This window comes from Saccopteryx leptura, chromosome X (genome assembly GCF_036850995.1).
Source record: "Saccopteryx leptura isolate mSacLep1 chromosome X, mSacLep1_pri_phased_curated, whole genome shotgun sequence".
Classification (NCBI taxonomy): domain Eukaryota; kingdom Metazoa; phylum Chordata; class Mammalia; order Chiroptera; family Emballonuridae; genus Saccopteryx; species Saccopteryx leptura.
Genome location: NC_089516.1, coordinates 29,257,095 through 29,270,386, shown reverse-complemented (window position 1 = coordinate 29,270,386; position 13,292 = coordinate 29,257,095). Strand labels below are relative to the sequence as shown.

General features: G+C 37.9%; 1 protein-coding gene across 1 annotated transcript in view; it reads right to left on the bottom strand.

Moving 5' to 3' along the window:
* The window catches only part of CFAP47 (cilia and flagella associated protein 47), a 390,193-nt gene that overhangs the window by 202,204 nt on the left and 174,697 nt on the right, over positions 1–13,292 (bottom strand). The window contains exons 26-28 of the mRNA XM_066357757.1: positions 9,107–9,188; positions 8,087–8,215; positions 4,558–4,744 (exon numbers count right to left, since the gene is read on the bottom strand). Coding sequence (XP_066213854.1) covers positions 4,558–4,744; positions 8,087–8,215; positions 9,107–9,188 — 398 coding nt within the window. The remainder of the gene's footprint in view (positions 1–4,557; positions 4,745–8,086; positions 8,216–9,106; positions 9,189–13,292) is intronic.

Sequence of the window (13,292 nt, the reverse complement as noted above, 5' to 3'; positions counted from 1 at the left end):
TTAAAAATTATGTGTTGTTTAAATCTATTTTTCAAAATTAATTTAGTGAGTAATCAGTAAAAGACCAGATTTAATTTTTGAAGCTTACATTTCTATATCAGACTGTTTAAATGAAAGGACTTAAGTAATACACATGTTCAAACATACCATAAATGTTTATCACTGTAACAAACCCTCTTACAGTCATTTATACCTACATATTATCAAGATTACAAATTTGTTGTAAAGAGAATATAACTTACTTCCACAGAATAAGAATTATAAAAAAAAAAAAAGTTAAAAAAAGGAGACAGAAAGCAAATTTGAAAAGTAACATTCAAGTGTGTTCATCAACAGCCTCTATTAAAGAGAAATACAAGGGAACTAATTTTGGGGTGAAGATACAAACTTCAGTTAAGACAGGAGGTGGAGCGAAAGGTTTTGGAAGAAACTGAAGCTACAAGGGTATTATCTGGAAGTGAAAGACACAGCATCCATCTGAATGCCCGTCAATAGACCAGAGGATAAAAAAGCTGTAGTATATGAATACAACGAAATATTTCTTAGCCATAAAAAGGAATGAAATCTTACCATTTGCAACTGCAAGGATGGACCTAGAGGGTATTATGCTAAGTCAGTCAGAGAAAGACAAGTACAATATGATTTCACTTGTATGTGGAATCTAATGAACAGAATAAATGAACAGATAAAACAGAAACAGACTCATACATACAGAAAACAGACTGATGGCTGCCAGAGAGGAGGGGTCGGAGGGGACTGGTCGAAAAAGATGAAGGGATTCAGAGGAACAGATTGGTAGTTACAAAACCGACTGGGGGTATAAAGCACATCACAGGACATACAATCAATAAAAAGGTAATAACTACGTATGGTGCTGGGTAGTTACTGGAAATATAGCAGGGGGAACACTTTGTAAAACATTATGGTTGTCAAAACACTATGCTGCACACTTGAAACTAATACAAAATAATATTAAATATAAACTATAATTGAAAAAATATAGGTTTTTAAATTTTAAAAACCAACAACAACAAAAAAATTCTGATCACAGCCCTAAAGCACTGCACACATGATCCATGGGGATGATGGGGAAACATGACTTTCCTAAATGCACCTGTTCCTAATTTCAAGACAAAATCGGCAGGCCCAGGATTCCCCGTTTCCCTTGTCTTCTCACTCCCGTTATCCTTGGCTCCTGGCTTCTTAATTGTCTTGATCAAACCTCCCTCCTTCTCAGCCTATCTGCTAGTTTCTCTCAGAAGTGCCATTATCAACTGCAAAGAGCAAAGGGATGACATCTTAAGGACAACACTCCAGTCTCCTATCACATGTCCGAAGGGCTTGCCTCGGCATTCACTTGTCTTCCTTCCCTCCAGCCGTAATGGCTGAGCTCTCCCTTACCCCTTCTCTTGTACTAGATACCAGGCCTTCTCATCTTCCTAGGAACAGCCCTGCATCAGTTGTCTTTTTTAATTGCTTGGATCTTTAACTTCTATCTCTCCAGTAGTTCTTTTTCAGCAGTATCAGTACATGCTTATTTGTACATTCAGCTTTCAGGGAATCTCCTCAACTTGAATTCCCATTGATTCTTTTATTTGTTACTTCTACCAGTTACAATGGTTGAGAAAGTTTTCTGTTCTGTCAACACTTTATTTCATTTGTTTAGCTCACCAAAACAAGGCCGACCTAATGACCTTCCCCAACTCATCACTGCCATCTTAAGCAAACTCTCAATTTCATCTAATACTCTTATCCATGTGCACCCTCAAAGGCTCTTTCCTTCTGATACACAAACTTATAAAGTGTGACTGCTGTCTTCTTACCTACTTGAGGCTCATTTGCAGAATTCTCTCCTTTGCCTATGTAAATATATGGTTTCTTCAATACTGAGTTTCTGACCTATGCTATTTTTTTTTCAATCTATAGCTTTTTCCTCCCAATGTTATTACCTATACACCACTAAATGTCTATTCAGAAACCACACAGACAACCAATTTTAGTAATTCAGAAATAAAACTTCAACACAGTATTTAGAACATTATCTTAGTAGTAGTGAGAAAAACTACAGCTTAATGTCAGTGAGATAAATGATATAATAATCTCTTTGAAGGTATCTGCATATACCTTGGTGATGAACACATTGAGCTCTCCATCACTTTATATATTCAGTAAATTTCCTTTCTTACTCTTTCTACTAAGTGAGAAAATCCTAACTCAAAATATAGGTTAACAAAACAGGTGCTCAGTCTGACTGTTACAGATTGTCAGGACTACCATGAAGCTATAAATTATAGAGATGTTTTATATTAAAATCTTTGCAATAACAAAAATATGCTAAATTGGGTGATGAGCGTATCACACTCAAAAGCAGAAGGTCAAGGAAACCTCAACTCTGGAAATAGTATTCTACTCTTCAATGGCATTCATCTTCAGATAAAGTTCCTTCAGCTCCCACTGCCAGGACAGGACTTCAATAAAACCTATATAGTGTCTTTGTGCAAATTAGAAAATGGCACCCTCTCCAAGAGAATATTATCCTGAGGGTGCCCTTATTTCAAGATAAAGCCCCCCTTAACTTTTGTGAGACACAGCTTAGACCAGGATCACTATTCTTAGCAAGCAACATGCAGGATGGATTTTAGCAACTAATTAACTCAACTGTGCAGAATATACATAATTATATTCAGGTTACCTGTCCATTCAACAACTTGATACATTTTTTATCCAATAAATATTGGTAAAAAGCAAAGCTTTTGATGCTTTAGTGATCTATACCACAATAAAAATTATAATATTCAAATCCTACAGGTATATGTCCAATGCATCCAAGAAATCACTTGATATTATTTGAGGTAGCCACTAAAAATAACGAAATGATATATACAGAAAAGCACCAATACTATGAAAATGATGTTTTTAATTTCACCCCAATTGGAAAAATTCATGTGAGTCACTTTCCATTCATAACTAGCACATGTCAATATTGAAAAGAAAGCATCTTGAATTCACAAAGATCACAATAAAATGATATAACTCAGTAGCCTCACTTTGACAGTATTTATGTTTTTCAATTTCTTTTAACATTAAATTTAAAACAGAAGCATATTTTTTAATCACCAACATTTCTTCACGCATAAGGATCCATTTGTAACACCCTTCCTGTTGTGACCAGTGTGGTTCATTCTGTATTACTATGTACCACCACTGGATTTCTCCCAGCTACGTTATAAATTAATCTTTAAATGACAAAGAATGCCACCAACTAAAGCCTGGGCTCTCCCTGTTAAAGAGGAGGGAAAAAATATCTTTCCATTTGCGACAGCATGGCTAGAACTGGAGATCTTACTAAGTGAAAAAAGCCAGCCAGAGAAAGACAAGTACCATATGATTTCACTCGTATGTGGAATCTAATGAAAATGAACTAACAAGCAAAATAGAGACAGACTCATACATAGAGAGCAGGCTGACAGCAGTGGGGGAGGTGTTGGGCGAGGGAAGTGGAGGGATAAAGCAAAAAAGGAGAAAAAAACAACCCTCGTGAACATGGACAAGAGTGTGTTAAGGGTAAGGCAAGGGGGGGAGGTGGAGAAGGGTATGAGGGAGATAAATGGTGATGGAGGAAACTTGACTTGAGAGGTGGGGTGGTGAACATATAATATGGTGTACAGAGATGTGTTGAAGAATTGAGCACCTGAAATCTGTATAATTATGTAAACCAGTGTCAGTGTCACGCCAATAAAATCTTTTTTTAATTATTTATTATTATTATTATTTTTAGCAAGAGAGAGACAGGGAGACAGGAAGGAGAGAGATGAGAAGCATCAACTCGTAGTTGCTTCACTTCAGTTGTTCATTGATTGCTTCTCATATGTGCCATGACTGGGGGACACCAGCTGAGCCAGTGACCTCTTGCTCAAGTCATTGATATTGGGCTTTAAGCCAGTGACCTTGGGCTTCAAGCCAGTAACGTTTAGGATCAAGTCAATGGACTCAGGATTTGGAACCTGAGACCTCAGTGTCCCAGGTCAATGGTCTTTACACTGTGCTACCACCAGTCAGGCCAATAAAATTCAATTTAAAAAAATGCAATGAAAAATAATTAAAACACAAGATGCAAATGACAAATGGGAGAAAAGACTAGCTGAGAAACAGCAAGGTAGCTCAAGATGAATAAAGAATGATGGGGGACACCTATAATAGGTACACAGTGTGCCCAGCCAGTTGCTAGGTGCAGGGGGAGAGCAGAATGGAACCGGACACATGCCTCCTTCTCCAGGAACTCACAAAGTCTCTCACAAGAATTCCCAGAGGCAAGCACAAATATCTGCCCACTTGTCTTGGCTTCTCACACACCCACAGGGAAACCTTTGGAAGAAGAGAGCAGATTAGTTGCTCAGAGGTCTTGGCTTCCTACCAGGTGCTACCTCCAGCTCTGTGCGCCCGAGAGCCTCCGTGCCCTATAGTGGAGTGAGGGTCTGGCTTTGGGGAACACCGCCTCTTCTCTGCCGTTCCCCCTGTCCTGTCATGTTGGCATTTCTCTGCTGCATGCCTGGTTACCAGTGACTGCCCCCCAAGAAGTAGCAAGAGCTGCATCCAGCCGTTTGTAAGCCTGGGGCACTGAGTTCACAGCTGTGAACGAATGACTCACACCTTCCCCCTCAGCCTGTGCAGCAGTAGCAGAAAATTGGAACACAGCTCTGGCGTCTGGGTGCTGGACTTGAATCCTGGCTCTACCAATGGCCACCTTGAACAAAGTTATATAAACTCTCAATGTGTCTGTTTCTTTGTTTATAAAATGGAAATAGCAGCACCTGATAGAACTGTAAGGCTCAATAAGACTATGCCTATTAAAGTGCTTCCAACTGTGCCTGTTAGCTATCATTATTAATTATCATTATTTATTAATCATCCTTCATAGACTTAAAAACCAATAATAAATTTGCTCTCAACTCTCTTCAGGTCATTGCTTTCTAATCCATGGGCTATGAACAACTAGTTTGTTGTAGAATGACTGTAAAGGCTTTAATATTATGCAGAAAAAGAAAGAATACAATGTCATCATATACTTCGCTCACATATATTTATCACACACATGCAGAGTTATATGTTCCCTATCCATGGTTATATCCAACCAAAATACGCAATAGTTGTTATCACCTGCAAGAATAATTGCATTTCTGCATTGATGTCACTGACACTCTAGGACATACTGCAAAGCCATCTAATAAAAAAGTTTCATGAATTCTGCTTCTTTCCAATCATATTTTACTGAAGTGCTTTTAAAGATCCCTCAAAATATGACCCCCTGTATCATTTTTGTTTGTTCTCTACAAGGCGTGCAATTCTAATTGACTAAAGTGTAGGTAGAACTAGTGTCTCACCACATTTAGCAACAAATACTCCAATTTTATTATAGGGGGAACTGAACTGGTTCAGGGAAAACATGTTTACTTAACCAGCAAGATTACTGCTCTTAGTTTAAAAATACCAAAGTATTTGACAAATTTTGCCACTATTCTAAGAAAACAGAACTTTATGACAGACAGTATACTGGAAACAAATGAATAAATGGTTCTTTCTGATTTAATAGAGCACTTAGAGCTACCCATGCTTTGGACACAATACACGACAAAACAGCTCTGCAAATGATCTAACTGGGCACACTTATGCATTCCTATGACTTCATCATGGCATTAGTAAGGAATTTCAAACGTGTGCTGCCACCCAGATCCCTTTCTGACTAAAGGATATACCCACCTGGTAATCATATCAGGCACCATAATAACAGCAGAACCAAAATAAACTCATGTCCTCTCACTTTGTTCCACCCTCTGCCCCAACAAAATACTGTTATTATCCCTTGTCTTCTATATATTTCAGTGATTGGGTCAAATTCTATTCTGTCACCCAACAAGAAACCCACTGTCATCCTTCACCTCTCTGCCTCTTATATCCCACAAGATCTAGTCATTCACTAAGTCAGTCCTACTGAGTTCTACTCCTAATTATGAAAGCTGCCACTTGTCTGTCTTTCCCACCACCACCAACATTCCTAGCATCAGACATTGAAATACATCCCCCAAGTTTCTACTCTGTACCACAGTAATTCCTTTAAAATACAAAGCTCCACTGCTCTTACCCCAGCCGCGCTGTGTTTATTCTACAAAGTGTGCCATGTTCCATCTCACCTCAGACATTTCCACACTGAATCTCCTCTGCCTTAGGAAAAAACTCATGTAACACATTCTTCACACAAATCAGCCCATCTCTCTCTCTAAACTATGCCCCAGCTTGCCTGGTAAACACCTATCAATTCTCAGGGCTCAGTTTTAATTAATATTCTTCCAGGAAACCTTCCCTGAGACACAAGACAGTTAGGTTCCTCTCTATGGGCACTCATCCTTAGTTCTTTGAGTTTACCTTGTCATAGTGTTTGTCATACCTCCTTGTAATTATATATTCTTCTCCTAACCCTAAATTTAGCTGAGAGTCACCAACACCCTCATATGTTCTTCTGGGAATTAATCAAGACAAATCAGGATTTCTTCCCTTGACATCCATTAAGAGAGACAGGGCAGTTTGAGGTGGGGAGGAGAGAAGAGGACGAGTAAGTGAGAATCATATAGCAGAAGGAACTCTCCAGAAGATAGGCCTGGGGGACTGGCTTCAGTGAAGGCTTTAGATGCACAGATTGCAGCAAGAGGGCATTGGGCTCCTGGCAGAGAACTATAAGGAAGAAATACATTTTTCCTATATCAGCTAGTTTTATATGGCCAAAATCTTAGTGATCTTAGAAGAAAGTAGTTAGGCCTGTGAACCTTAGTTTCCTCATCTCTAAACTGGGGTTCCCATTAAAAAAGCATTTTATCACAAGATCATATTTAACAAGCATTTTGTGACATATAATACTATCTAGCTTTTCTTTTTTTTACAGGGACAGAGAGAGAGAGAGTCAGAGAGAGGGATAGATAGGGACAGACAGACAGGAAGGGAGAGAGATGAGAAGCATCAATTGTTTGTTGTGGCACCATAGTTGTTCATTGATTGCTTTCTCATACGTGCCTTGACCGTGGGGCTACAGCAGACTGAGTAACCCCTTGATCGAGCCAGCGACCCTGGGTCCAAACTGGTGAGCTTTTTTGCTCAAGCCAGATGAGCTTGCACTAAAACTGGTGACCTCAGGGTCTTAAACCTGGGTCCTCCGCATCCCAGTCCGATGCTCTAGCCACTGCGCCACCGTCTGGCCAGGCAATACTGTCTAGCTTTTAATTTTGTCTATTCCTTTGAGTGATGACTTGCTGTTTCTATTTAACTTCTTCCTTTTAACTCCTTATCCTGCAGCTTACTTTGTGAGGATAGAGCAGAAGCCCCATTGGTCTCAGTGAGCAAGAGAGATAATGCCACATTTGAAACCCTGGGAAATGATTCCAGGACTGAAACCAGTACTCATTTTAGCAATAAAGATATAGGTTGTAAAGGCACAATTTATATTTTAATTTACTCACACATGCACCTTGGCATGAAGTCAATTGGAGAATCTCATCAACACCTGGTCTTCCCTACAGCTGTATGATTCCTAGTGAATATCTCTTCAGAATAACTTTACAAGAGACTATTATGCATTACAGGTGAAAACCATAATTTTCTTCAATATTCATTCTTTAATCCTTTCTTTTAATATACTGGAAAATGCCTGTAGGTACCAATCTTAGAGACTATACGTCTCAACTTTCCTAAATCCTGGTGCAGTTATATGACTAAATTCTGTCCAATGGAATGTTAAAGCGATAGGATGCATTTTCCCAGCAACATCCTTTAAAGGTATATACTTGTCTTCTACTTCTTTATGTGTTCTTTCATATTCTGCGAAACTGACCCAGAGATGACAGCCCAGTAACGGGAATGGAAGACACACCCGTACTACCTCTAAACCGCAGTTCCATGAAACAGAAAAATGAAAATTCTACTTCAGTTACTGTGGTTTTAAATCTTTTATAGCAATATTACTTATGCCTTAACTAATGTACTATCTGTGTAAATTAACCAAATAAAAAAAGCCAGCAGTGAACAAGAGGGGAAATGGTACCTTATACATCTGAAGGAATAAATCTGTCCATGCCCGTTTACTCCAGGTTTCAAATTCAATCGCATTTAAAACAACAGCGTTCTTTTCTTCAGGCAGAGCAGAAAATATAGAGGAGGTTGTACTGGAATTCTTTAAAAAATAAAGTATCACAACATTAATTAAAATGCAAGATGAATATTAAGTTCAAAATTTTAACTACTTATTTAGCCTATGTTGTTTCTTTCAATAAAACCTTTACATATCTTTTTTACACATTCATCAAAATCTCTAATTTCCCATGTACCAATCATAGAAACTATCAACAAAGGTAACTTTCTGGAACTCATAGCCCTTTATTGAGGTCATAGTTTTATTCATATAGTGTACCCACTAGCTCTGGGGCAGAATTGGCAAAATGAGATGCAAAGTTATTCTGAACTCTGAACCCTTTGAATTAAGCTACAGGGACTCGGGAGAGTGCTACAGAACTGGCCCCCAGCTCTGCTACTCATTTCATGTGGTGACCACAACTTGAGTTGCCTCAAAGGCTTCAGACATCTCAAAACAATACTCCTTTATCAACAGATTTCCATAAAATGAATTGCATAATTTGAAAAAACAACATACACATCTTTCTTAATTTCTCCCTATCCACATCAAAAATTAAAGAAGGGAAGTGAGAAGTTGTGGGTAAATTAAACCAGTATTTTCTTTGGGAGATATATATATATATTCAAAATGCCACGTAAAGAAAAATATTTACATAGGCACACATCATTCTTCATTTCTAAATCCCCTATAAGAAGCAATTATTTATATATTTAAGAAAGCCATGTGATCATTTCTACCTAGGGCTTCACTGAGATTTTTAGATAAATACAAATATATAGTATATATATGTCATCAAGAGGGGCATAAGCCTTAGGATACGTCATCAATAAAAAAATCAAGAATTCTAAAATGAAATATTTGGGCAAAGACCAAAAATCAGTAAATTCAATAATATCTGCACAGTTGTTCTGATAAATTATATTTCCTTACTTTAAGTTCATGCCATATCTTATAATCTCCTGGTTCTAATAGAAATTCTGGCAGTATATGAGCAAAATATGCTCCTTGTGTACTGAAATTAAAAAAGAAAAAACAAGTTATTATGGTATAACACTCATGATTTTATGTCATTTGTATTTCAACTCCAATTAAATTATTTCAATGTCATATAATGTTTATTATATTTTAACTTTTCTATTTAAGATTATATAATTAATTTCAAAAAATCCTCCTTAATAAAATATGTATATGATGTTTCCTTTAGAGAACTGATTTATGAGAAAAATCTTACTTAGTGCCTTCAATAATCAATATTTACACTTATATATTAATAGTATATAGAAAGTTATGATTTAGCCTATGTTTTTCAACTGCTGGAACCAGTCCATCAGAAATTTCATGCCAGTCAACAAAAGAGTTAACCACCCTGATGCTTTATAAAGACTACAGACCCAATGATCTTCATTGAATTCATTTGTGCTTAGGGTGATTTCTGCCTTAGCAGTCCCCGAAATAATTCTCCTATTTTCACAGGTCCCAAAATGTAAAAAAGTTGAAAAACTAATTATTTAGCCCCTGTTGTCAAACCACTAACCACTTTTTGTTATATTATATTTAAAAATATATAGAAAAGTTTGAATACAGTAAAACATCTGATATATAGATCACCAGTCAACCAATGCTCATGGAATACCTCTCACCATATATACCCGAATATAGAAAACCCCCAATATACCAGAATCCATCACTTATTTTTCCAAAGAGAATATCCAAAACTTGTGGCCTCTTTAATTATATAAACTTATAGTAGCATAACTAAAGCAGCAAATACCTATATATATTATTTTATATATTCAAAAACTATTCATATTATTTTATACATTTAAAAACATTTATCATGTTTAATACTTTATAATTTTTCATGGTCAAAGTATTTGAAATATTTTAATCCAGACTCTTCATATGCATGTTCCTCACTACCAGAACCTGTACAGATGTAATACAGCTTTGGCAGGAGTGTTTCCCAGAAGGGTATTTGGGTGTTTAGGTATAACTCATTTAGCAAGCATCAAACCTCACTCACCATAACCAGAGAAGAATGCCTCATCTAGTACTCAACTTTGAAACACCTTCAGTACTTTGCAGTCTAGAACTACTGGGAAGAATTAAAGAAAAAGAAGAAGAGAGCCTTAAAATGATTCTGAAAGGTCAAATCTTGAAGACAACACAGATGAATATAAGAAGAGAGAAGTAAGACAGGAAACTCTAGTGGGGTTGGAAGACTTGTTAAGATGACAGGGCCCTGGGCCAGTCAAATCAAGCGGAAGAAATCCTGCTGCACACATATAAAGTTCCTTTCTTTAGAAGTCAAACCTCATCCCTTCTATTTGATTTTTACTCTTTATGTCTACATCTACATTATTTTTATGACTCTTCATTACATTCACATTAGTCTAGGTTTAAATAAAATCTAATTTTAATGGAACACTAATTCTCAGCAGGAGGAGCCAACCTAAAGCCTATGTAAGACTCAATGAGATGATGCCCCATTAAGTTGAAATCCTAGAGAGTGAAACAAAGACATATGAAGAAACTGAAATACCTCCTTGCTCCAGAGCCAAGACAGGATCTCAAGGGGAAATGACTATTTCTATAAAATGCTGCTGAGAGCCTAGGAAAAACTATCAGGGAACCATTAAACTGAGAGTTTCCTGAAGAGGGAGATCACCTGGTATTCATTTGAGTATTCCACAGTGTCTAGCAGAGAATAGGCCATCAGTAAAAAGTTGAGAATGTATTAACATAAGCAAGTAGATAGATACTGATGGGGAAAGAAAGCAAAGGGAGCTGGATATTGTATTTTATAAAACTTGGAAAGCCTGCTTCAGTAAGAAGCTACATCCTATTTAGCTTAATTAGTTAGAAGGCTAAAGTATTCATAGGCTCAATTGCCCATTTCAGAATCTATTGTTCCCTCAGAGTCCATTGCGCCACTGCTTTTACTATAAGTGCTATGATACAGGGTAACCAGAAGAAAATATTGCTTCAGCACTCTGGGCTCACTCTGGGAATCTTCCCAAGGCAGCTAGCTGATCTGATGCTAGGGGAAGGTATTTCAGTGAGTCACTTTAAAATGTGTAGTGGAAGATGGAATTGCCACCATAGATGCCATAGATGCCTGTCAGTCTAGCCTAGAAGAAGGACTGATTGGTTAATGAGATAAATCAATGAAAGTCCATGAAATTTTGAAGAAACTGATTGGTTAATTTGTAAAGCTAGTTCTTCCCAGCCTGAAAATATAAACACAGGCTTAGCAAAACTCTCTCTCTCTCCCAGCTTGGAATAAAGCTTGCCCTGCTTGTTTGTTCACGAAGTCTCCCAGCTGCAGTGGCTGGCAGCCAGGTGCTCTCCCAAGTACAGGTTTTGAGCAGTGCCTGGACTGAACTGAACTTTGATAAGGACTAAACCATGACACAGAATATGTGTACTTTGTTCTTTATACTGGGCCTAATGAACACAAGACTGGAGTTCCTCCTTGGTGCGAGGGATGGACAGAAATAAGACACTGAAATCCTGTAAGCAACATTCTATTTCAACCTCGAATAAATCTTGCTGCAAAAGCCTAAGCTTCTCCAAGTGCAGGTCCAGTAAAACGCTTTTCGTATGACACTGTACATGAAGCACATTTTCACTGGCATTAGAAGCTGTATCGTGAAAATTCAGTTTTGCATTGGTAAAGACAAGGTAACAGGCCCAAAATGGAGTTGTGTAGGCTAAGGCTCACATCACATGGTTTGGCTCTCCCATAAATGGAGTCTTAAACCATTCTATCAGAATTTCCTGATAAGCATTAGTTAGGTAGCCTGCCTGATCGTAGAGCCCTGCTATCCTTTAAAGCAGGGGTCGGGAACCTTTTTGGCTGAGAGAGCCATGAACGCCACATATTTTAAAATGTAATTCCGTGAGAGGCATACGACCTGTGTACGTTACACATTATACAATAAAAATTTGGTGTTGTCCCAGAGGACAGCTGTGATTGGCTCCAGCCACCAGCAACCATGAACATGAGCAGTAGGAAATGAATGGATTGTAATACATGAGAATGTCTTATACTTTTAACGTTATTACTTTTTTTATTAAAGATTTGTCTGCGAGCCAGATGCAGCCATCAAAAAAGCCACATCTGGCTCACAAGCCGTAGGTTCCCGAACCCTGCTCTAAAGGAACGTAACTTCAAAATAAGCAATCTAGTTTTTGAGCTGTAGGGGTAGAAAAAGGTTTCCTTTCTTTCTTTGTAGGCTCTTTGGTTGGTCTAACAATCAAATTGATGTAAGACAGATTAAACAAATTAAATATGAACCTCTGGGAGCCCCACAGAAAACTGGAACTCCCAGGCAGTCAGGTAATTGAGGAAAAGAGGGTAAGGGTTTGGGGGGCTTCAAAGAGGAGGAAGACAATTTACAGAAAGATGAGATGAGCAGATATTGGGTTAACAAATGTTTGCCCTGTCAAGCAGATAAAAGTTATCACTGGTATAGCTCTCTTTCTGGGCCAGGTCCCCTGTCTAAATTTTTTGAGGCAGCTAAGAGAGAGGAAAGCTCTTCCTGAGTCTGCTGGGTTTCAGCCACCTGCAGCTCAAAACAATCCCCACGCCAAAGTGGCACATGTTGGGGTGGCACGTTCCACCCCCCCCTCATTGCCTAAGTACAATGTCCTTGTTCACTCCCTGATGTTCATAAAGTCTCTTGCGTTGTATAGTAGCTTTTTGGGACTCCTTTCTATCTGCTAGACTGGATGCTGTCTGATTTACAAATTGTTGAATAAAGCCGGTAAGATTTTTCAGTTTTACTCAGCTGAATTTTGTTCTTTAATGGCATTTTACAGATACTGTTATGAAGTGAAGAGTAGCAGAATAGACCACCCCAAAATATGCCTCTTTGGCATACTGATTAGTTTGAGAAACTATACACACAGGAGAAGTAGAAAACAAAGTAGAAGTTAGCCTTTTATAATGAAAATCTACATTTATTGAGGAAATTCACATTAGAAAAGAAGTCCTTACTAGAAAGAGTTATTACTAGAGATAACTTTTAAACTGAGGGATTTACCTGCATGACAAGCAGGACAACCCTTGTTTAACAAACATTTCCTTTCCCCCAATACACCCCCCCAACCC